Source organism: Castanea sativa, chromosome 6 (assembly GCF_040712315.1).
Source record: "Castanea sativa cultivar Marrone di Chiusa Pesio chromosome 6, ASM4071231v1".
Lineage (NCBI taxonomy): Eukaryota > Viridiplantae > Streptophyta > Magnoliopsida > Fagales > Fagaceae > Castanea > Castanea sativa.
This window is the reverse complement of record NC_134018.1, coordinates 26114714-26140205: the sequence shown is the minus strand read 5'-3', so window position 1 is coordinate 26140205 and position 25492 is coordinate 26114714. Positions and strand designations below refer to the sequence as shown.

The 25492-nt window shown below is 35.2% G+C and overlaps 1 protein-coding gene across 1 annotated transcript; it reads right to left on the bottom strand.

The window, feature by feature from the left end:
* Positions 1-11967: 11967 nt before the first annotated feature.
* Positions 11968-21403, bottom strand: LOC142638498 (phosphoenolpyruvate carboxylase, housekeeping isozyme). Its single transcript, XM_075812526.1, has 11 exons — positions 21267-21403; positions 20822-21010; positions 20146-20537; positions 19894-19978; positions 18524-18746; positions 17962-18065; positions 17744-17831; positions 16778-16932; positions 13522-14520; positions 13032-13418; positions 11968-12666 (listed from the first exon to the last, which is right to left on the bottom strand). Exons 2-11 carry the CDS (start codon positions 20987-20989, stop codon positions 12370-12372), a joined length of 2898 nt encoding a protein of 965 aa, XP_075668641.1. The 5' UTR covers positions 20990-21010; positions 21267-21403; the 3' UTR covers positions 11968-12369.
* Between the last annotated feature and the right edge of the window lie 4089 nt (positions 21404-25492).

The following is a 25492-nucleotide window of genomic DNA, read 5'->3' as shown; positions in this document are numbered from 1 at the left end:
AATCAAGAATCTTTTTTTTTTTAGCAGTTAAGACCAAAATTAGGGGTGGCAAAATCAACCCAAACCCACCCACTTAAATGAGACTCAAACCCAACCAATTATTAATTGGGTTAAATGAGTATTAACCCAATTAAATCTAATTAACATTAATGTTTATTGGGTTCTAACTAGGTACCCAATTAGACCTAATTATGCTCCAAGTATCATTTCTACAAATCACCCAACTCTAAAATACCCCAAAACCACTTAAAATAATCAAAATACCCCCTAAACCTAAAAAATAACCAAAATACCCTCAAACCTAAAAAAGACCAAAATACTCCTAAAACCTAAAAAAAGCCCAAAATACCCCCTAAACATTAAAATGACCAAAATACCCCCAAAACCTAAAAATTGACCAAAAATACCCCTAAACCTAAAAAATGACCAAAATACCCCCGAAACCTAAAAATGACCAAAATTACCCTTAACCTAAAAATTACCAAAATACTCTCGTAACTTAAAAAAATGACCGAGTACCCCCCTAAACTTAAAAATGACCAAAATACCCCCAAAACCTAAAAAATGACCAAAATACCCCTTGTGAGAGACCAAAAGACTTGGGGTGCTCTCAGAAAAGGGGTTAGGCATCGACACCTTCACTTTTTAGGATTTTGTGTGGAGTTGCCACTTTTTTTTATATAAAAAATAAGAAAAAATAAAATACAAATTCACATGACCAAAATACCTCAAATTTCATTAATTAGTTATACAAATACAATTTGGTAGAATATCTTTACAAGGCTTTGGTCCTAAATACAATCTATGTAAAAAATACAAAGCTTTGGTCCTAGATACAATCTACCAAGATAAAATAAAGCACTAATCCTACCAACCTAAAATTATAAGGTTCGGGGGCTAAGTTACAGGATGGGAATGTGTTAGGCACCCGCCTCGCCCAAACAAAGTCTGGTTCTAGACTTTAAATGACCATTAAATTCCTATAAAAAATGTCAAATGATGTACAACACATTAGGGGTGTCAAATGGGTGAGTTTGGGTGAACATAATTAGGTTGGGTACATAAAACCCATTTACCCATTTATTACCTATTTAACAAATTACTGCTAATTAACTAACCCAATTATTATAGGTAAACCCCAACCCACCCAATTACCCAATAATCAAAATTACCAAAATGCCACTAAAACTTGAAAATGACCAAAGTACTCATAAAATCCTTCAATATGACCAAAATACTCCCGAAACCTAAAAAATGACTAAAATACCCTCGAAACTAAAAAAATGAATTGCAATCTAAAAATGACCAAAATACTCTCGAAACCTAAAAAATGACCAAAAGACCCCCGAAATCTAAAAAAAGACCAAAATACCCCTAAACGTAAAAATTGACCAAAATACCCACTAAACCTAAAAATTGATCGAAATACTCCTGAAACTTAAAAATGACCAGAATACCCCCGAAACCTAAAAAATGACCGAAATACCCTCGAAACCTAAATACAGATAAAAATACTCCTAAAACCTAAAAATTACCAAAATACTCCCGAAACCTAAAAAATGACCAAAATACCCTCGAAACCTAAAAATTAACCATAATACCACATAAACCTAAAAATGACCGAAATACCCCCGAAACCTAAAAAATGACCAAAATAACCCTAAAGCCTAAAAATTGACCAAAATAAACCCGGAACCTAAAAAATGACCAAAATACCCTCAAACCTATAAAATGATGAAAAATACCCCTAAACCTTTAAAATGACTCAAATAAACCCGAAACCTCTAAAATGATCACAAATAACCCGAAACCTCTAAAATTATCTTGAAACCTCTACAACGACCAAAATAACTCTAAACCTATAAAACGACCAAAATACCCCCTTAAAACATCTAAAATGACGAAAACATCACAAATCCTATAAGATGAAAAAAAAAAAAAAAAAACACCTCGAAGCCTCTAAAATTACCAAAATAGGGATTTGGGGTATTTTGGATGTTTTGAGGGTATTTTTGTCAAATTAAAGGGTATTTCGAGGGAATGTCACCAATTATTTAGGTTTTAGGGGTGTTTCATTAATTTTTAGATTTTGGGGCTATTTCGGTAATTTTCTAGGTTTTAGGGGTCTTTTAGTCATTTTTTAGATTTTGGGGATATTTTGGTCATTCTATAGGTTTCGGGGGTATTTTATTCATTTTTTTTTAGGTTTAGGGGGGTATTTTGGTCACTTTTTAGTTCTAGGGGGATTTTGGTCATTTTTTAGGTTTAGGGTGTATTTTTATCATCTTACAGGTTTAAGGGGCATTTTTGTCATTTTATAGGTTTCAGAGTATTTTGGTCATTTTGTAGGTTTCGGGGATATTTTGGTCTTTTTCTAGGTTTAGGGGTTATTTTGGTCATATTTAAGTTTTGGGGCTATTTCGGTCGTTTTTTAGGTTTCCAGGATATTTCAGTTAATTTTTAGGTGTCGAGAGTATTTCGATCATTTTTTTAGGTTTAGGGGGTATTTTGGTCAATTTTTAGGTTTGTGAGGGTAATTTGGTCATTTTAAGGTTTAGGAGGTATTTCGGCCATTTTTTAGGTTTAGGGGGGGTATTTTGATAATTTTTAGGTTTAAGGAATATTTTGGTCAATTTTTAGATTTTGGGGTTATTTTGGCCATTTTAGGTTTCGGGGGTATTTCATCCATTTTTGTAGGTTTAGTTGGTATTTCAGTTTTGGGGGTAGTTCAGTCAATTTTTAGGTTTAGGGAGTGTTTTGGTAATTTTTAGGTTTCAGGGGTATTTCGGTCATTTTTTAGGTTAGGGGGTATTTTGGTAATTTTTTAGGTTTCGGGGGCAGTTTGGTCATTTTTTAGGTTTATGGGGTATTTTGGTGATTTTTAGGTTTTAGGGGTGTAAACACTCAATTTTGTACCCATAATTTAGTTTTGGAAGATGACTAAAATGACCATTTTAAATACCCAAAAATCATAGTTGCATTACATGCATTAAATCATTCATTGCATATCATAAAAATGGTCTTAAGATTCTAACGGTCGCGACGGTATGCCCGATTCCCAAATCGGACTGTCAGATTGAAAGATATTACAAGATCAAATATTCACGGTTTACATGCATTGTATGGGGGTGAAACCAATTACATGTGATTAATTGAAATATTTCTAATTGGTTAAACAATTAAAATTAATTAAATAATTTTGTGATTGGTTGTTAGTTCTTATCAGAAATAAGCCTAGTTGCATGGGAATACAATGGATAATCAGATAACAAGGGAATTGTTGATAATTAAGTATTTTTAGAATATTTATCTATTAGATAATTATTATTTTAAGGACTTGATTATCAAAATAAAAGGGATTAATTTTAAAATACAAGTTAAAAATACATCCAAGTGCAGTTCCTAACTCAGACAATCCTTAAAAAAGAGTCTAGATTGAACCAAAATTGGGAATTGGGCTTGGCACTTGAGAGGGCCAATCGGCACTCTAGGAGTGTCGATCCACAAATGGCAAGTGCCGATTGGCACAGCTTCGAGGCCTGGCCTAAAATGCTCTAATTAAGATAAAACATATCCATTTCAAATTTTCAGAAATCAAGACCCTTTTTCTGACTTCTCTCTCCCCCTTACGTTAAAGAAGTTCTAGAAGCCCTGCTTTAGGAACTTCCTTTTTGTTAAGAGGCTTCACTTAAATCCTAAGAAATTCACTCTCTTTAATCTCTAGGATAGTTCTCCGCTAGTGAATTAAGTTCATGCAGGATTCTAACTTTGTTTCCATAACATGCTTTCATGTATGATTTATTTTCCATGGATGTGATGTTTTTTCTGTGTTTAGATAACCATGTTTCTCATATGCTATTATGTGTTCTCTTTTGCCTTTAAAAATTTTCATATGATTAATTGATGAGCATGCCTAGATCTAGGGTTGTATCTTTCTTTAAGATTTTAGATCTACAATTTTCCTTTGTGTTTTTCTTAAAATAAAATCAGATTTGCAATTTTTTTTTTCATGTTTTTCTTAAAATAAAATTAGATCTGCAATTTTTCTCAAACTAAAATTAAATCTGCAATTTTTCTCCATGTTTTTCAAAACTAAAAAATCATATCTGCATTTTTTTGTCTTTGTTTCTTTTTCAAACCAAAACCAGATCTGTATTTTGTTTATAAAATCTTATCTGTTTTTATTTATAAAACTTGATCTGTATTTTGTTTATAAAGTCTGATCTATATTTCATTTGCAAAATCAGATCTACATTTTTGCTTATAAAAATCTGCTCCGTTTCTAATAAAAAATCATTTTTGCATTTTTTTCAAATAAAAATTTGACCCTTGTTTTTAAGTAAAAACCAGATCTTTTTTTTCATAAAATATTGGCGTTTTCAAAGAAAAATCTGTTTTTCCTCCCACATTTAAAAATCCAAACCAGATCTGAATTTTTATCAAAAATTCATTCTTTTTCTTTTATGGAAACTCAAAATTGAATTTTTCTTTAACTATTCCCATCAAATTTTTTCACACAAAATAAATTGCAGATCTAAGGTTCTTTAAATTGCATTTTAACCCTAGTCTAGGATTTGATAAGGTATGTGTTGTACATCATTCGACATTTTTTATGGGTATTTAATGGTCATTTAAAGTCTAGAACCAGACTCTGTTTAGGCAAGGCGGGTGTCTAACACCTTCCTATCCTATAACCTAACCCTTGAACCTTAGAATTTTAGGTTGGTAGGATTAGTGCTTTATTTTATCTCGGTAGATTGTATCTAGGGCCAAAACTTTGTATTTTTTACATAGATTATATCTAGGATCAAAGCTGACTTTTTGATCCAACCGTTGGATCATGTTGAATTTTGGACTATCTCGTAGGAAATATTTTTCCTTTCAAAACGATAGCTTAAGGGCCAAAATTGGATTCAAAACAGATGAGATATTACCCAAATACTGAAAACTCTAATAAAATCTTCACTTTTTTCAAGAAAAACTGGCAGTTTTTTACTCGACTTCGCGCAATAAACTATACTAATTAAGCAAGAAATGGAATGAGTATGCTAGACCATCTTGAAGAACAAGGTCTTAGCTAATTTTTATCAAAAGGGCTTGACAATATTTGCTTCGGATTGGAAGATATGAATTTTTCAAGAAAAAACATCACAGAAGTTTTCAACACTATGTCACCTTCCTTCCGAGTATAATATCTCATCAACCGTAACTCTAAATCAAACGAGGCTAGGACCGTTGGAAACTAGACGTCTGGATTTTCTAAGCATATAAAGTTTGAAGAAAACAGAGCTCAGAAACGCCTCCAAATAGCTATACAAATATCTAGCAGAAATCATAAAAAGACAAAATAGGCTGATGAGGTGGCAAAAGTGGGAGGCTAGCTCAAGGTGTAAAAATACCCTATAAATACCCCCCATATTTTTGTAAAAAATAAGAACATTTCATGAGTGAAAAATAAAGAAATGGGGAGAAAAAAAGTGATGAAATTCAGAAAAAAAAAGTTTCTTGAAAAATAGCCCTAAAAATTAAAAAAGAAAAATCTCTCTCCTCTCTCTCTCTCTAGGAAACCCACCACAAAAAAGCCTCATCCATTTTTGCTTGTAATAGTTGTGGGTAAGCTTGTGGGGATGGGGTAGATCTTTAATAACTACACACATCTCATCCTCTCTTATCAACTTGTAAACATCATTTCCATATATAAAATTTTCTTTTTACCTAGTTTATTGCTCATAGTTGCTTTATATTCCTATGCTTTTATGTACATATCTCTCTCTTTTTCTTTATGTTCATATTATTATTGTTTGTTTATGTTGTTGTGCCTGTTTCCCTAGATGGGTATTGGACCATTTCCTAGGACTTGTATGGGAAGTAACCTTAGGGGGAAGAAATCTCATCCCACCTAGGCATCTAGGGATTTTTACTATTCTAGTTTTAATTTATGTCATCCCTTTTATTTTCGAAGCAATCCCCTTGCCCCTTTAATTTATGTCATCCATTTCATTTTCCAAGCAACCCTACTTTTATGTCATCCCTTTAATTTCTTACACCATTCCCCCCCCCCCCCCCCCATTTACTTTATTGCACTTATTTTTATACACACACACGCTATATCTAAACACCTAAATAAAAAATATTTTATATTTCATCCCTCTTAAATGATTGTTAAATCTCAAATAAAGTACATTATGGGTATGTCTCATAAGAATGGTTGATGGCTTACAACTCCCATTTCTTTATGATGAAGGACCCATAAGGCTTGAAAGAAATTAAAATCAATTTATAAGGGATATAAAAAAACTCTTTTTGATCAACCTTTATAATATTTTAGCTCTTTACTTTTATGTCATTTAAATTTCAACTCTTTACTTTTATGTCATTTATATTTTAGCTCTTTACTTTTATATCATTTAAATTTCTGCATTTTACCTTCCTTGCAATTTATTTTCTGCACTTTATTATTGTTGTCTCTTTACATTTCTCATCATTAATGTTGCCATAAAATAAATATGCTTGGGTATGTGGTGGACCTTTTTGTATTCTGGGCTGGACTGTTCCTGCCGTACGGAGGCCCAATAGTTCTAGGGTAAGAGAGTCAGGACTGACTCAATTGAAACTCACCTTAAATCAGCTTGTGTACAAGCTAGGACCTCTTTACAGATATCTTGGTCACATGCTCTCGGCAGGGGTTGCTATCATAAAAATGTTATGACAGGAGACACATAGTATAACATGATAATAAAAGAAATATTCTAACTAAAATACTTGCTGCCAACCAAAGATAATATTTAAACAATTTTGCAACAGGAGAATGCAATAATATGAGTATAGCAGAAATAAGTTAGCAATAATGAAAATAATAATGTTAATACTTAAACGATCATGATAAAAGAGTGGAAGGAGATTAGTCTGCTGAACTTGGCTCCTTAGCAGATTTAAGTCCAAGAAAGAACCGATCTCCAATGTGGGCAATCTCATAGGAAAATCCTGCCATAGAAATTGCCTACTTTGAAAGAATGTACTTAAGTGGCTTAATCTCAAATCCTTTAACTTGCTAAAGAGTAGGCTATTGCGAGGGAGAGAAGGGAGTAGCCTATTGGTGCATGTCTTATCACACTTTTGTTTTCTCACTTCACCTTCTACTCTCTCTTTTTTTTTTTTTTTTTTTCTTTTTTTGGTTTTATCTTCTTTGTTTTTTCTCTGCTTTCTATTTCTCTCTTTTTTCTATGTTTCTTGTTGTTCTCCCTTTTTTTTTTTTTGTTCACTGTGCATAGCTAAGGCTTTTTCATACTGCCTGTTGTGATAAGATTTACTGTTTTACCTCAACTACTTTTGGCCTGGTGTGGGTGTCCTTCTCGGGCTACCCACTGGTTTGCTGGCCACTCAGTTACCACTACTACCCTGTGCTAGCTACACCACATTCCATTCCTAAACAAAAGGAGTTTTGTTTTATTTTATTTTCTTACTTTCCGTGGCATTCCCATATGGGTAAGGGTTGGGTATTCTCTCTTACTAACTCCTATGGCATGCACCTAGTGATTTCAACTCATCTTTTCCTCTTTTGGGTGGTATGTCATCGCAACAGGACATTTTTCCCAAAAGACCTTGAGCGGGAATCCCAAAATAGACTTTCCCATTCTCCCCACCGCCAGACTATACCCTCTCTTACCTTTAACTCATGGTCCACCGTGCTTGTATTGGCTGGGTACAAGTGGGTGGTGCCTGAGTTTTGTGTGTACTCCACTCTTATATGAGTCCACGACTTGTTTGGTGTTCATGCGTTTGCCATTACCTGCAGGTTTGTCTGGTCTTGCTACGCATTTTACTGCTCATTTTAACTCTTTGTGGCGTGAATGAGTCATTGGGCCTTCATTCTTTGCATCTCGTTTCTCCTTTGGGCTGGGTGTTGCTTAGGTATGGACCCTTTCTTCTTTGATTCAACCCTTGTCTCCTTTTACTTCTAGTTTGTGGATTGACTAGTATGCCATGCCACTACATTGCTTTTGCCATGATATCGCTTTAGCTTGTGCTTGCTGGGCCTCCCTTAGGCCGGCCATGTATTATCCTTTTTCTTAGTTCATGTTGTCCAGCATCTTGGCTGGGGCTTCCTCGGTCCAAGCGTCCTCGGCCCGCTTCATTCCTTTGGGCATCCTCAGCCTGTTACATTCCTTTCTTTTATTCCTATGGGCTTTTGCTAAATTTTTTGGGCTTCTCTAGTCCAATTACCATATCATTTGCTTTTGGGTTTATTGGTCTTTGGACCAATCCCATTTACTAATCCCTCTCTTTGGGCTCCTCTGACCTGTTTTTGCTTACTTTCTACTTCTTATGATCCCAATGAGCTTGCTACTTCCTTCTTTAGGGATCCCTTGGGCCCATTTGCTTTCCTTAGGGCCCTTTTGCTATTTTGTGGGCATGCGTACCATTAATCTTGCCAATTGGGTTTAATGGTTTTTCTTACTTTGCTAATTCTTCTTCTTTCACCCTTTTAATTCATCTTCCCTCACTCCTTTTATATTGTTGGGCTTCTTCTTGTTATTGGGTCTTTTTGCCAAAATGGGCATCAACAGGGTAAAACATTTCCCCTACACACTATTCTAAGAAAATGTTTTTTTTTTTTTAATCTTTTCCCACCTTTTCTTAAAAATGAAGTTTTTCAAACAAAAAATGAGTTTCAAAACAAAAATCTTTCTAAAAAAATGATTTTCCACTTAAAAAAAAAATCTTCAAAAAACAAAATTCCTTTTTAAAAAAGGGGGAATCCGAATTTGTTCAAAAAATAATAATATACATGTTTTCAAAAAGGGGTTTTGAAATGTTTTCAAAAATGTTTTTTAAAAATTGTTTTCAAAAATGTTTTTCAAAATGTTTTCAAAGATGTTTTTCCAAAATGTTTCAAAAAATGTATTTCCAAAATGTTTTCAAAAATGTTTTCCTACATAAAAAAAAATGTTTTCAAAAAATGCTTCTCCAAAAAAAATACATGTTTTCTAAAAACACTTTTACCACGTTAGAAAATGTGTTTTCAAATAGTTGTTTAAAAAAAAAAAAAATCTTTCTTTTGTTTTCTAAAGGGAGTATTTTTTTTTTTGGGGAAAAAAAAAAAGGAGAAATGTTTTAAAAAATAAATATATTTTACCATGTTGGATTTTCACTCCAAAAAAAAAAGTTTTCTTCTTTCCTATAAAAAATGTTTCGGAAGTTTTCTTCCTTTTAAATTCCGAAAATTGTGTTCCTATAAAAAAAATAACAATTTTCTTTTACCACGTTGGAGTTCTTTTAAAAATAAGGTTATGTTTGGTAATACTTTTTGTTTTCTATTTTTAAAAACTTGTTTTTGGAAATATAGAGGAAAAACAATTTTCTTGTATTTTTGAAATAAAAAACATGTTTGGTTAGTTGAAATTAAAAAATAATAATTTTTTGATGAAAAAATAAAAATATATGTTGTTATTAGGATTTGAACTCTAATGCTAACTTATTAAATGAGACAGATTCATTAAATAGAATATGTGTTTTCTTTGACTTTTGAAAACTAGAAATTGAAAACAGCCATTTACATTTTTTCAGTTTCCTTCATAAATTAAGTTTTAAAATTTTTTTTTGTTTTTTGTCTATTTTGAATTGCCAAACAAGTTTTTTAGTTTTAAAAATAGAAAATTATTTTTGAAAACAGAAAATAAGAGGAAAAATAATTACCAAATATACCCTAATAGTAAAAAAAAAAAAAAAAAAAAGGTTTTTCTCAAAACTTTTCAATAAAATCTTATCTCAAAAAACCGTGCTTTTTCAAAATAATAAAAGTTGACGTTGTAACTTTTTTTTATGCACTTTAATTTCAAACTTTTTTCTTAGAATATTTGTAGTTTAAAGATTTGTGTTCAAGCTCATCCCTTAAATCCTTGAATGCCCTTAAAGCTATCATTGTCTCTGTCACTTCTTGGTACTAATGAGTTTCATTTTTCATCTTTTTTGCATGATAAAAACGAGAAAAATGTGGATGACAATAAGGTGCTACTCTTCTGATTCCCTCTTTTTATTTTTACGTTGTAATTTATTTTTTTATAGTATTTAATATTAACATGATATCTATATAGTAAATAAATATTCACATGCTATTGTATAGTATATTTGTATGCTTTCTCACATGTTACCTATGTATATACCTCACATGTCTTGATTTTATATATTCTTTGGAATTAATATTCACATGTTAGCTACACGTAAATATTTGCTTACATGTATATATATGTATATTGTTTGCCAAAACCTTAAAAAAAAAATCAAAATGCCAAGTATTCTATTTCTTCATAAAAGGTTAACGTTTGAAATAAATTAAAATGAGATACTCTCTTCGGATAAGCGTTGTGAGGTGCCTAACATCTTCTCCACACGTAATCAAACTTCTAAGTCCATGATTTTTGGTTCAAAGACTTTGGTTTACCTTAATTAATGAATCCTTTAAAATTGGTTTGGTTAATTAGGTAACTTATAATGAATTAAACATCTAGGTGACTAATCACTTCTAATATAAAACCAATGATTGGTGACGACTCCTAAAATAAAAAATAAGAAAAAGGGACTCACATACACACACTCCACCCTAGAAACATAAGTATACAAGAATCACGTCACCAAAAACCTAATGTGTGACCAAACCTATAAATTCTCTCACCCAGAATTTCTAGGCGTCCACATAAGGTACCATCAAGGGAAAGAAAAGAACACCCACATTAAATTGGCAACTCCATTAGGGAGTCAAGGGGGGAAAAAAAGGAAGTAAACTTGTCCTTTTCTTTCTCCACTAACATGCCTTCAAAGTCCAAGAACCAACGACATGGCACAACAAGCACAATGCCTTCTTATGCAGAGGGATGCAACGATCTTGATGATACTTCCCAACCAAATCAACAAAATCCACAAGATCAATTACTGGACGAACAAGGAACTCTGCAGGGGCAAGTTGCACTGTTATTTGTTCGATCTACTCTTGAATATGCAGCATTCCCAAATTCCCAATAATGGCCGATGTTGTACAATAGATGAAAGAAATCGAGCTCCTTGAAGGAAAAGCCAGCGAACAATAGGAGGAAGGACTTGTAAACATGAACCAACCTAAGGGCAAAGAAAGCTGAAGACCACACAAATCAGCATGGGAGGAAAGTGTGGGAAGAAAGACCAAGCAATGAGGTGGTGGAGGCGGGGTAGGGGGCATGAGATTTGGATGGGTGGAGATAGATGATGTTTTCAATGAAAGAGGTCCCCAACAATGTTAAACATTTGGTTAGATTTGGAGGGGAGAAGCTATTAGGTGGGTATGTGGTGACAAGGGAGGGGGGGGGGGTTGTGAACATCTTTGTTGACTGAATCATACATTAACTTTGTTTTCTTGTATACCAAACATCAAAAAACTCAAGAATTGTTCAATCAAAACAAATAGAGCAAAGGCGTGCGCACTCTCTCTCTCTCTCTCATGCACACAGTTTTACAAACCCCAAAAACATTTTGGGGATAATTATTTTTATTACCAATTTTTTTTTTTAAAAAAATTGAGAAACAAGCATTGAAACACACATAGGGGAGAGAGAATGACATTCTAACACAGACACTACAATCTACACTTAAAAGCCATGATAGCTTTTAAATGAGGGGGCCAAATTATACTAAACTGGACACTCTAACGTAATGTGGGATAATTACCCCTTTTATTTTAGAAACAAACAAACAAACACACAGGAGAGAGAGAGAGAGAGAGAATAGAGTTCTAATATAAAGACATTACAAACTCTATTCAAAAACCATAATAGCTTTTAAAAGCTTTTAACAGAGAGTGTAATAAGTTATACTACATATTGTATGCTCTCTTAAACAACGTAGAATAATCACCATTTTTTAGAAACACACTTGAGAGAAAAAAAATGAGATTCTAACACAAAATCAAGTCATAAACTCCACTCATAAGCCAGCAACTTTTACAGAATAGTAATGCTACTGATTGCGCATCCTCTAATTTATTTTTCACATCTTATTCTATTACCCATAAATAGGAATTGATGGATTAAGACAGGTCAGTGTCTCAGATAGAAATACAAGAACCAGAAAACATAAGTATTCAAATACAATGCTCACAGAATATTCCGTGGACGAGCATATAAAGGTCCATCAAGTTCGACTCTTGTATGGCGACAATAACACTGCTGGCTTTAGTGGTATCAAGCACAGCAATTAATATTTAGGCCGAAGCCAAACTTTGACCTTTGACGTGGATAATAAAACAGCATCCACTTCTGGTGCATATAATTTATGGTTTTTTTTTTTGGGGCAAATTCTCTGTAGGAAGGCAACAAAAAGTGAACACAGACTAGCGCAACTCTAACCGGTGTTCTGCAAGCCTGCAGCAATACCCTTCATGGTCAAGATGAGGGTATCCTCCAAACCAGGGGCATAGTCACTTGTTGGGTTCAGCTTCACAAGTTCATCTGCTGGTTTGCATACTTCAATAAAGTCCTTGGAGATGTGTGGCCGCACCTTCACATGGTAGTTTTGATCCCTTATTCTCTTCAATGTGTAGGCTTGGCAAACATTCAGGGTAGTAATGTAGGAATCACGCAGGCGGAGTCTTTGCTTCAAGTGTGGGTCCCCTTCAAGAAGATCCTTGTGTCCGGCAATCTACCAGCATAGGAAAAAGGAAAATCAGATTTTATTACATCCAATTTGTCAGAGTCCCATAGGCAGAGAAAATGTCATTGTTTGCAGTGTTTTGCGGTATCCAACTGAAGATCTATGCAATATTTTTTGCATGCGTTTTGCAGTATCCAACAGAAGATATGGAAATCATATAAAAATTTGGCAAAACAAGGTCTATGCAATTCAATGCCGATAATGATGGGAACTATACAAAGAATTTTCTGAAAACATGGGAGTAGTGGGAAAAATAGAGCATTGCTTGTGAATCAAAGAAAGCAATAATGAAAAGCAAAAATATAATTTACAAAATTTGAAATGTAAAACGTATTCTGTCCAATTGTTTTTACCTGCAGGAGAAGGCTCTTAGTTTCTTCATAATTGGTCCTCAATCTCTCTCCAAATGACCACAATTCTTCTGAAACAAGGAGCTTGTCATACAAAGCAGCAATTCCTGGGTCTCCCTTGGCGAACACCATTTCAACCAAATCAATGGTGACCCTAAAGAACGGCCATGCATTGTACATCTCCTGCAGCATATGCAGATTCCTAATGTCCTTCTGAATGACCTGCTTGAATGCTGCTCCAAAGCCTAGCCACACTGGTAGATGAAACCTTGTTTGTGTCCAGGCAAAGATCCAAGGGATTGCACGGAGTGATTCAATACCCCCACTTGGCTTTCGCTTTGATGGACGGCTTCCAATGTTCATCCGACCATATTCCAACTCTGGTGTAGCCTACATTCATAAAATAGACAACAGTTATTATATCAAAGATGGTCTTTAGTGAGCTTAAATTGTACAATGGAAATGAGATCAATGCTATTTGCAGAATTCTTACAAGTCGGAAATATTCAACAAATCGGGGTTCTTTGAAAACAATAGAACGATATTCTTCTGTAGCAATGACAGCCATTTCATCCATCAATGCACGCCATTCTGGTTTTGGCGAAACAGGGGGATGCATACCATGCTCCAGAGTAGCAGCTGTGAAACGCTGGAGTGTTCTGAAACACAAGTGCTCCTCCCCAAACGATTGCTCTATAACTTCACCTTGAACAGTAACACGGAGTGATCCATGAATTGTATCTGGAGGTTGAGACAATATGGCAAGATGGGTGGGGCCGCCTCCTCTTCCAACAGTCCCACCACGACCATGGAACATAGTTAGCTTCACACCATATTGCTTAGCAACCTTTATAAGCTCCTCTTGAGCCTTGTATAACTGCCAGGCTGCAGAGAACCTTCCAGCATCTTTACCAGAATCTGAATACCCAATCATAACTTCTTGCTTTCCATTAATTCGATTTCTGTACCAATCTACTGAGAATAGCCGAGCTAAAGCAGCAGGAGCAGCTTCCAAGTCATCAAGTTTCTCAAACAGTGGAACAACTCTTAATGGTAGCTTCACATGGCATTCACGTTGCAGGAGCTCAACGGCAAGCACATCAGACGGTGCAGTTGCCATTGAAATGATGTATGCTCCAAAGTTGTCTGATGGAAGTTCAGCTATGACGTGAAATGTGTCCAAAACATCACTAATTTCTTCAGTTTTAGGAAGATCAGGTCCAAACAGTGGGCGCTTGCCACTGAGTTCAGATAAAAGCCATTCCTGTCGACGTTCTTCAGACCACTCTCGGTAGGAACCAATTTCCAAGTGCTTTGTAATGGCATCCAAGACATCAGTATGGCGGTCAGACTCTTGCCTAATATCAAGTCTCACAAGCGATAGTCCAAAAGTTGACACTTGCCGCAAGAAATCAAGAAGGCTTCCATCAGCAATCGCTCGGTCACCACATGCGCAGAGTGATCTGTAACATAGTTCAAGAGGTTCCAAGAACTGCATATAATTTAAAACTTGATCAGTTTCTGATGAGGACAGGAAAGAGCTCAAGGAAAAAGAAGATAAAATATACAAAGATTCAAGTATTGTGGTCTAGTCTTGATGTCGGACCCTCTTAGCACCTTTGATAGGTCATTTTAGTTATTAGTATTGAGTCTTCTATGTTGAAAAGCTGCCTGATCAGTTTTAATTAAGTTCTATTAGAATAAGAGCAATTTGGTAATTTCTAGAAATCTGGAACGGTTGTTCTTCGCTGTACCAAAGGCCCATGAGTCTTATTTCATGTTTAGAGTACTTCTCCTATTTGGTTTAGGAGTTAAGTCTTTTATTTGATTTTTGAGAATTCCTATTCATTCTAGTAATAGGTTATTTAGAGTCTAAGTCCTACAAGGAAAGGGATAACTATAGCCTCTATATAAAGGCTCTTTTGTAATCATGTTATTTCAGAATATAGTGATTGATTAATAAAATTCAGCAGTTTATTTTAAGCTTTGTTTGGGTGATGCACACTTCTCCGAGGTGTGATGCCAAGGAACCTTAATTGTGATGCTTAGGAAGACCTAGGTGCGATTGCCTAATGTTTTATTTATGTTATTTTCTGTTTATCCCCTATTTCAGCCCCAACAGCTGTCAACATTCATTCTTTTCTAACCTAAACTCTTAAACATCAATCCTTATTCAAGAATTCATCAAGAAACCTAGTATAGTGCTGAACTTCTTAACAGTCCTGCATCAGTTTCTAAACCAGTTAAACAAAAGTTAAAAATCAAAGGGCAATTTGTAACTTCTTGCAATAAGGAGCATGTGTATGTTGACAAAGCCATTCAGTTACAGATCCAACTAATATGTTTCTTTCCTTTTTAACTTATCTTAGGATAGTGTTAAGCATTGAATGATAGCTTAAAAGAGAGTGCACCGGACAGAGCACAATATTGGATAAAAATCTACTAGCCATGGGTGTTAAAATCGAGATCCTATGTAGGATCCATAGGAGGGTCTTCCTAATAGGATCAAAATCATACAATTTTATTTTCATAAAAAAACAAAGTGAAAACTAGGAAGCACAGACATAGACATGGGTACAGGTACGACACGGCAATTTTCGAAAAATTAGGACATGAAATGGTGGCGATACACATAATTAATGATTAAATATAATTTTAAATATTCTTAAACATTTATTATTTTTTCATATAATGTTAAACATATAGAAATTTAAGAGCAACAATAAATAATAAAGTGAATTCATGGCTAGTAAATGAGGTTTAGAAATTGTAATACAAACCAAGAATAAGATCTAAAAGAGTAAATATATAATTACTAGATACGTTCAAGATTAAAACTAAAAAGAAATAAAAGATAATGTCCCGTAATTTTTCAAAGGAAAAAAAAAAAACACGGCTGGGACATGCAGGGGCAGAAGGCATGTCCCAATGTCCCATGTTTGACACAAATGAAGTGTCCATGACTCCTAGGTAAAAGATCACCACTAATAATGATTTTTTCAAGAATCATCAACACAAGTGATGAGGTGTTTTTTAACACAAAATAAGAATGATAATCTACAAAAAATATATCAAAAAATTTAATGAGGTAAAGTATGTGTCAAATAATTTTAAAGAGATAAAGTATATATCATAAAATATAAATAAGCTTTTAACTATAAAACATAACAATAGCATCAACATGAGTTTTGATTTTGAGAGCATGAACTCAATTAAATGGAAGTTAATTAATCATTAAATTGTATTGCCTTCATTACTCTTATGTTCTTTTCACATGCCAAATATAGAGGAGTACTTCTTGTTATTGACTGATTCAACATACAATGACAATTAGAGTTAATAAGAAATTGTACTACGTAAGATGTCAATTAGAATTAGAGATTTAGCTTGGAGAAGTGATTGATTTGTTACAAAAAGTCTTACAAACGTTGATTTTTTTAAAGTTGAGTTCAAATATGAAAACATTTGGCTATAAAAATATGTCAAATTTCAGAATTGGGTGGGATTGTGGTAGGATCAATTTGGTTCCAGATCCTAACCCAATCCTACTAATTAAAGACCCTAGTGCGATCTAGATTGTTTGATAAGTTTAGGATCAAGATTTTAACCATGCCACTAGCCAACATGTATGGTTAGATACAAATAGGTTGAATTGAGGGGAAAGAATAATATCAACATCGCCATTAAATGTAGGTGATGGCAACATGATACTAGGAATTTTCAAAATAAATTTGATGGAATGAACATACCTGCTCAACATTGGTGAAAGTTGCATCCTCTGGGATGTCAGAGTACCCATTGGCTAACAAATGACGAGAGCGTTCACGGGTCTGATAAAGCCTATCCCTCACATCACCAAGAACGACACGATAGGGTTCACTTGGAGGAATTTGTTTCCAAAACTCTGTCACATAAAAAATCAACATCATAGTAATACAAGGTATCAGCCAAAATTACAACACATGATTTTGCCTAAAATTGAAAAATATCTTCTTGTTATATGATAACAAACATACAACACGTGTTTCCATTATGTTGTCATCATAAATTATGGTTGCACAGCTAAGAGATCTCCGTAGAATGAGTTCTTTGAGCACATCTATTGTTTAACTCAATTTTTTTTTTTGAGTATTTCATTAAGTGTTCTCTGGATAAATATGCACCACCTTCTTTTAGTTATGTAGCTACTGTCAGTCACGATTGCACAATTAGGAAATTCCAGTTAAGTCAAAGATTAATCTTTTATAGCTGACGTAGCCTCAGCCTTCAACTAAAATTGTGAGGAGAAATATTGCTTCTTTCTATTTCCTTTCTTCATTTTACCACTTATTTAGCTTTGTTCCCATACAAACTAAGGCAAAGCAAAAAGGTTTTGTATTCATGGTGTAGAAATTGTCCAAAAGGGCTAGAAAGAAAGTAGAAAGTAGGAATAAATTCATTCATAAAGGCATATTTAGGATGAGGATAATTGTAGGAAAAAACACTATTTGCATTTTCTTCTCTCCTTTTTCTTTCTTTTTTGTTAAGTAAGAAAGATGCATATTCAAAAAGCTACCTCATGCTTTCTTTTCTCATTTTTCTAAAGCTGAACATTGTGCCATTGTAGGTGAGGAAATTACCCACAGATTTCCAGACTGTCAATAAACCTTGACATGGTATAGGGAAAAACAGCTTCCACATGTAAAGAGAAACACACCCCACCATGTATTAATTACCTATATAGTGCTTTGCATCTTTCTTGGTTGACCTATGGAGTTCGTCTGCACGAACACGAAGCTCATCATTGCACCGCCACATAGATAACTGCAAAAAAGGAAGAGAAACTGCTAAATAATGATGACAAAGTACAAAAACAATAATCAAGCAACAGTCTTCCAACCTAGAAAAGGGAGCTCCTTGGAGAAGATTGTAAAATGCAGAAGCTATTAAGTACCTCAAACATAAGATCCTCAATTTGGGAATAGTACAAGTTAGCGGCCATCATTCTTGCCAATAAGCAAACATCTCTTGTGACCTCAGGAGTCACCCTAGGATTTCCTGCACCCAATGTAAAAAAGATGTTTAGAAGAGAGAGAGAGAGAGAGAGAGAGAGAGAGAGAGAGCGCCAGTTTCTTCAGTTAAAATGAAGTAACTAGACCACCCCAATGCATAAAAAGCTTTAAAATTACTCCATAAAAATTCCACTTTGAAAGAGTTTCTGTCCTTTTGCTCCTTCACTGGGAACCATATCAATTTGCATGGTCAGTCTTTTGCCATGAAGAATGATCATACCATCGCGATCACCACCAGGTCATTAACAAATAAGACCATTCAAAATTTAAATGGAACTAATTGGAAAAATCCCAATTAAGAAAAGCAACTATGAAAGTGTTTAACAATGGAAATCACAGTCAAGGTGAGTTCACTACGAGGAAGATAGACAGATGGTTTTGCTTCCTTTTCCTCTAATTTCAAACTGCCTTCTTTAGAAGTTTGGCCATGGAGAAGGATCTTACCATCACGATCACCACCCATCCAAGAAGAAAATTGAATAAGTGGGGCATTGTAAGGAAGACGTTCATTAATCCCTAAGTTCTTCAAAGCCGTGTCAACACGGCGTAGAAACTTTGGAACACCCTTCCAGATTGTTTCATGGAAGTAGCTCATCCCTGCCCTCATCTCATCTTGTGGAGTTGGAGGGGTCCTCCGGATCTCATCTGTACGAAATGCAGCTTGAATCTACATGAAATAAATACCAGGAAAAAAAAAAGATTGAGAATACTGTAGACTAATTTTTTTGTTGTTGGGGAAAAACTTTAGTTACAGTTTTACAAGATTTAACACATCAGCAGTAATATAAGTAGCTTTCTCGTGGCTTTGATGTGAAAATCCTCTCCAAGCTCATGTGATCAACCATGTTAAAACATATGGAGCATGGAGATTTGCAGCAAATGTCTAACAGGGTAGGTTCTAATTACATTAAGAATCAATGGCACTAAAGCATTTATTAATTATTATATGCCCTGGATCTGCAGGGCAGCCACTGCTTTCTTTCTTCCATAGGCAACATGGGTAGTGCTTTAGATAATATAATTCATTGAGCAAAGATGCAGCTTGATGATCTCCCCTTGGGGCCAAAAGTCATTTTTCAAAAGGAAGAAAAAAAAAAAGATACTTGATGACATGCATATGGAAGCGCAGGTAGTTAATTAAATATCTATTATTTAAACAAAACCCGAATAGTGAAAAGGCTCCCAAAAATCCTTAATGATATAGATTTTAGGATGATCCCATTGTATTCACAGAACCTAGAATAAATTTTTGTTTTTTGATAAGTCACAGAACCTAGAATAATTAATACCCAGATGATATGTATTTTATGAAAGTCAGATGACTGCTGGCTTTTATCTCTTAAAGATCAACATCAAGGGTTCTAACTAATTACAAAACCTAAAATGGAGACATTTTGTTGCGGTTACAACTTACAAGATTGAATACGAAGAAAAAGTATTACCAAGAACATCTCAAGCTCTATATATCCGATAAGAAGTAAATGATAAATACTGCAGAAAGGTGGCTAGTAAGTTACAGAATTTTGCCGCAAACACAATACTCCAAATAATCACAAAGTAATATCAGTCAATCTATATGTTACTGTATTTGTCTTGACGTTGAGTCACTATAAAGGAGGGGGGGGGGGCGGGCAGGGACAGTGGATTAGTCCAAAGCTGCTTCAGTCATTAATGTGGACCCATATTTCTCATCAAATGTTAGAAAAAACCCACAATATCAAAAAATGTGATCCAAAAAGATTCCCAAAAGGAAGTTTGCAACAAACATAAATATTAAACTACACAGTACAAATTCAAAGGATGCTGATAGTCACCTCCCTCTGAAGTGCCTCATCAAGCTCCTGCTTATCATCAGGGGTAATGTCTTTGGCATACAATTGGGCTAAACAATTCCTAATCCTGAAGAGAGAAGAGAAAAAACGATAAGAAGATTGAAAAATACAGCAAGAATGCAAACTTCAGCACATAAAAGTAAATGGTACAATATTTGAATGTTCAGCATGGGAGTTGGGTGAGATGGAACAAAAATATCAAACGGTAACACTGAGGCAAACTGGAGAACAAACCTTGCATGCTTTTGAAGCAAAGATCTACGAACTGATTGTGTAGGATGAGCAGTCAAGACCAGATCTACAGTCTGGTTCTTGAGAGCATCAAAAACTTCCTGTGGAGACTTCTTAAGTTGCACCACAAGTCTCTTGAGAGTTTCTTCTATGTCTGATTCGGTTGTTGCAGAGTTCTCATCAGCAAAGTCTCCCTTTTTAAGCTTGTTCCGTCTGCGGTGAGCAATCTGGACCTCCTCGGCCAAGTTGGCCAAGTTAAGCATGTGGGAGAAAGACTTTGCAATGACAATAGAGTCCCCTGGATCCAAGCTTGTCAACACACTTCCAAGCTCTTCTAGCTTCTTAGGATCATGCATACCTTCATACTCAGCAGAAAGCTCATAACACTCTTGGACCTACACATACAGAAGATGTCAATGAAACGGAATTAAAAAAACATCAAATCAAATCAAAATATTGGAAGATGTCTCAAAATTTATAATGCACTGAAACTCACACATTGTGATTGTTAAAACCAACCAAAAACTGCGAAATCAATAATGATGCATTGCAATTTGCAAAACACACACACTAATCATAAAGCCAAAGGCTTTTACGCAGATACTCAAAAAGCAAATTGAAGAGATGGGATAGATTTATTGTTTGTAAAATATAAATAATATTGAAATCTATGACTTACAGTTTCCTTGAGATCCTCCCCATGTAAATCTTGGAGAATGTCGAGAAAACGATCCAGAAGCAGAGCATCATACTCAACCAGCTTGTCATCCTCACTCACTTTGGCAGGAACCAAAAGCCGAAGCTGCGCGTCGATCGACGCCAACTTCTCAAGATTCCGATTCGCCATTGTTTGCTGCTCCCTCTGTTACTGTAATCACAAAAGAGTAAGCCTAAAATCTCGGACTCAAACGAGAGCCAAGAGCCACACAATTCTGATCACGACCCAGAAAAAATAGATCGAGGATTTGATAGCTAATGGCCACGTGTACTGGTAGTATTAGTATTAGTATTAGTACAGTGCTAAAATGAAAGAAAAACAGAGCACTTGTTGGAGAGAGTGAATTATTTATATATAATATAATAAAACCCAGATGTGAATCAATGAGCAGAGTGTTGCGGAGTACCTGAATCTTAAAAAGTGAGATTTGATAAAGAAGACGAAGAATTGGATCAGAGAGAGAGAGTGGTTTGAGATCCAAAGTTATGGAAAGGGTATGACTTTATATAGAACCTAAAAGCTTCTTCTTGTCAATTCCAGTACTTTTTTAAATTTTATTTTATTTGGCTTTCTCTCTCACTCAAAGGCGAAACATACATACATACATACAACTACACCTTAATTCAGACTTGGACGGACCCTCTCTCTATTTCTCTCTCCTCACTTTTTCTTTTCATTGATGGAGTTGGAATTGGAATATGCTTTACAAAGATGCTTATTTGAGTTCTATACTTCCAAATCCGAGGTCATCGATGGTTTTTCTTTCAAACACGCCGAATTTTGGTCCGGAAAGGAAGGTTAAAACTAAAATGGAATTAGATTTATTTCCAATGCCCAAAAATTGGAAGGAAAAAACATAAAGACTTATTATATTATTACTTTAGTAGGTTCATGTATTATGGTAGCTTTTAGTATGTACTATTGGTATTATCTGTTCTAACCTTTTATAAATAAATAAAAAATCTTTCCTTCTATAAAAAAAAAAAAAAAAAATACTCCACTTTAATCTATAGGGATTAGCTATGTGGTTTCTAGAACTTTACGATGTTTATGAGATCGTGGGTGCTAGCATCTTGGGGTCACCTTCAAGAAATTTTTAGATACCTCATTTGTCAAAAAAAAGAGAAAAAAGATAGTGATGCTTTGCTTTATGAATAACTAGTTTATAACTCCATGCATATGTATAGGTACACTTAAAAAATATACAATAAGATACATAATATAATTCATATATATATATATATATAATTTAAATACTGTTGATAGTAATTTTTATATTTTGTTAACTCTTTAAAAAAATTTGTAAGGATGCCATTCATATATTTTTCTCCTTGCAATAGGAGCTCTCCTTCTCGTGCATATGAGGTCTATTTCCCTTAGGGTTTCTAGGGGCTTGAGTTTTCTGTTCATTTTATTTTTTCATGGTTTTACTGGTTTGGATGGCAGATGATGTGATTAATGGGCTTGTGAATATGAAGTTAAAGGCGGAGGAAGAGGAAGTAATACTAATATCGGAGGAAGGTAGATGTGAGGAAATTGAGAGCTGCACTCAAAGTTTGATAAGGAAGTTTCTTACATGTAAACCATTTAACAAGAGGGCAGCGCTGAGTACATTAACGAGAGTGTGGGGGCTGGAAGATAGCGTGGTAGTCAGCGAAGTGGGATCGAATTTGTTCCAATTCAAGTTCCAAATAGAGTTTGATATGGAACGGATTTTGAAAGAGGATTTGTGGGTTTTTGATAATCAAGTTTTATTATTACGTCATTGGGAAGCAAGGATGACGACGAAGAATGTGCACTTTGACTCCCTGCCTATATGGATACAGATATGGGATGCACTGTTTGATATGGTGTGCTCACAAGTCACGGAGGAGGTGGGGTAGAGATTGGGAAGGGTTATTGAAGTTGAGCGACAGCGAGGGCATATTGTGCAAAACCTCTTTATGAGAGATAAGGTGGCCATTCCCTTAGAGAAACTGTTGCGGCGAGGAGGTTATTTGTTAGACTCGGGTGGACAGAGAGTTTGGGTAAAGTTTAGATACGAGAGATTGCTAATGCACTGTCACTTTTGCGGTATGTTAGGTCATGATTTGAAGCATTGTGCATCTTACTTTGTATGTACTAAGACTGGAGAGGTAGTCTGTCAGTACGGTGAATGGTTGAAGGCAAGTGGTGGGCGTCCTCGATCACCACCTAAGAGAGAACCTGAGTTGAAACAGGCTACTATGGAGGAACAAAGTGGAGAGAATAGTGCGGATGTAGAGGTTGGTGTGGTGGTGGCGATGGTGGAGCAAGAGATGTAGATAGTTACCCTAACACACGATACAGGGAGAGGAGAGTTACGTGTGCAGAGTTACTCCGTGAATGCAGGACCTGTCTCGGGATTGGATGATATTGGCATCGAAAAAGAAGGAGATATGGGACTGGATATGGAAATTGAAGATTCGATGCTAGCTACTAATATCTCTCTAGTTTTGAATTTAAACAAGGATGATGTGGCAAGACTAGAATCACTTGAAGAGGGTATTGGGCTGGTTAAGGAGACAGAACAGGTGGAGGTTTAGGCTTTGGTTGGGCTTCCTGAAATTAAAAACAAGCCCACTTGGAAGAGATTAGCAAGGATGGTTTATGGGCTAAGTGATAAAAAATAGGTTATTGTATTGGGTAAAAAAGATATGGACTAGAAAGAGGATGATGAAGGAAAAGAACATGCAGAACAGAGGCAGAAAAAGGAGAAGATTGAGGTGTAGCAATCACAAAACACTACAGTGATCGGGATGTCGAATTGCCCTCGTCGATCACAATGAGGCTATTAAGTTGGAACTGCCAAGGGCTTGGGAACCTTTGGTCAGGTCGTAGCCTTTGCAAATTTGTGAAGGATTAAGTTCCCGACGTGTGTTTTCTTATGGAAACATGTTTAGATGAGGATGGTTTTAATGATTTGTATAGGGATTTACCTTTTAAGAATAAGTTGTTTGTGAAGAAACCAAATGCAGGAGGCGGATTGGCTTTGCTTTGGAAGCAAGATATTCAATTGGATGTGATAAATTATTCTGAGCATCATATTTTGGTCAAAGTCAGGGAGGATGATAATTTTGAGTGGTTTTTAATGGGGGTTTTATGGATGGCTTGAATTTGATCAGAAGACCAAGTCATGGGTTTTGCTTTCTTACTTGGCTATGTTTGCAAAAGGCCCTTGGTGGTATAGGTGATTTCAATGCCATTCTTTATGCAGTAGAAAAATAGAGTGCATGTCCACCGTCGGCTAGGCAAATGGAGGAATTTGGGTGTGCTTTGAAGGAGAATGGCTTGGCTGACTTGGGGTATCGTGGTTTTCCTTTTACATGGACAAATAGGAGATCGGGGGACGCGAGTACTAGGCTATGTTTAGATAGATTAGTGTCCAACATAGAATGGAAAAGCAGATTTTTGGATTGCTTGGTAACTCATCTTGGAACACATGCTTTGAATCATCTTCCTTTGCTTATGCAAACAAAAATGAATAAGGTGTTAAGGGGTAGGGGTGCATGTAGCTTTAAATTTGAGGAGAATTGGTTAATGTTTGATGAATGTGAGAAGGTTATGGAGGAGGCATGGGTTGGTGGAGGGAGGCTGGAGTAGGCCTTGGTGACTATTAAAGAAAAAATAAAAGAATGTAGGGCTGGTTTGAATGCTTAGGGATCATCAAAGACACAACCTGAGACGGGGGAAATTAAAAAGTTGCAAAAAAGGGTGGAGCAATTACTTTATGGTGATCAAACAGAAGAAGCAAAGGCTGAATTCTTGGAGGCAAGCAAAAAATTGGACGGTCTTCTCCTTAAACAAGAAATTTTTTGGCACCAACGATGAAGAGTATCATGGCTGAAACATGGTGACAAGAACTCAAAAATTTTTCATTTAAAGGCCATTCAACGACAAAGAATAAATTTTATCCATGGCCTTCGCAATAATTAGCAACAATGGGTGGAAGAAATTGAAGATATTGCAAATGTGGCGATTGGTTATTTTGAGACATTGTTTAATTCAGAGGGGAATGGACAGATGGATGATTGTCTTAATACAGTAAACCACAAAGTTACTCCGGAGATGTTAGAGGAGTTGTCTAGAGATTATATAGCAGAAGAGATAAAAGCAGCGTTGTTCTAGATGGGACCAACAAAGGCTCCTGGACCGAATGGTATGAATGCTCTGTTTTACCAAATTTTTTGGCATATTGTGGGTACTGATGTGGTTGCTGCTGTATTAGATTTTATGCATTCTGGTACCATGCCATTTGATATTAATTATACACACATTCTTCAGATTCCAAAGGTCAAGTCACCTGAAAAGATGTCTGATTATAGGCCCATCAGTTTATGTAATGTCATTGTGAGAGACCGCCATAGTGCCTCTCAAAAAAGAGAGGTTTTTGGAGTGCTTTTAAGGACACTAATTTTTTATAAAAAAAATAAGAAAAAATAAAATACAAATTTACATGATTGAAGAGCTTCATTGTTATTGATTGAATAAAAAAAGAATACATGTTTGATAAATTGAAAGTTACATGGCTTTGGGTCCTAGTTACAAACTACCAAATAATTACATGGCTTTTTGTCCTAGTTATAGTCTACCCAAAATAAAAACAAAGATAAA

Coding starts and splice junctions, on each gene's coding strand:
- LOC142638498 (XM_075812526.1), bottom strand. CDS start 20,989: ATGGCGAATCGGAATCTTGAGAAGTTGGCGTCGATCGACGCGCAGCTT. Junction 18,747..19,893: donor ATGAGGCACTTCAGAGGGAG/GTGACTATCAGC, acceptor TATTTCATGTAG/ATTCAAGCTGCATTTCGTAC. Junction 14,521..16,777: donor CTTTCACCAATGTTGAGCAG/GTATGTTCATTC, acceptor AATTATATGCAG/TTCTTGGAACCTCTTGAACT.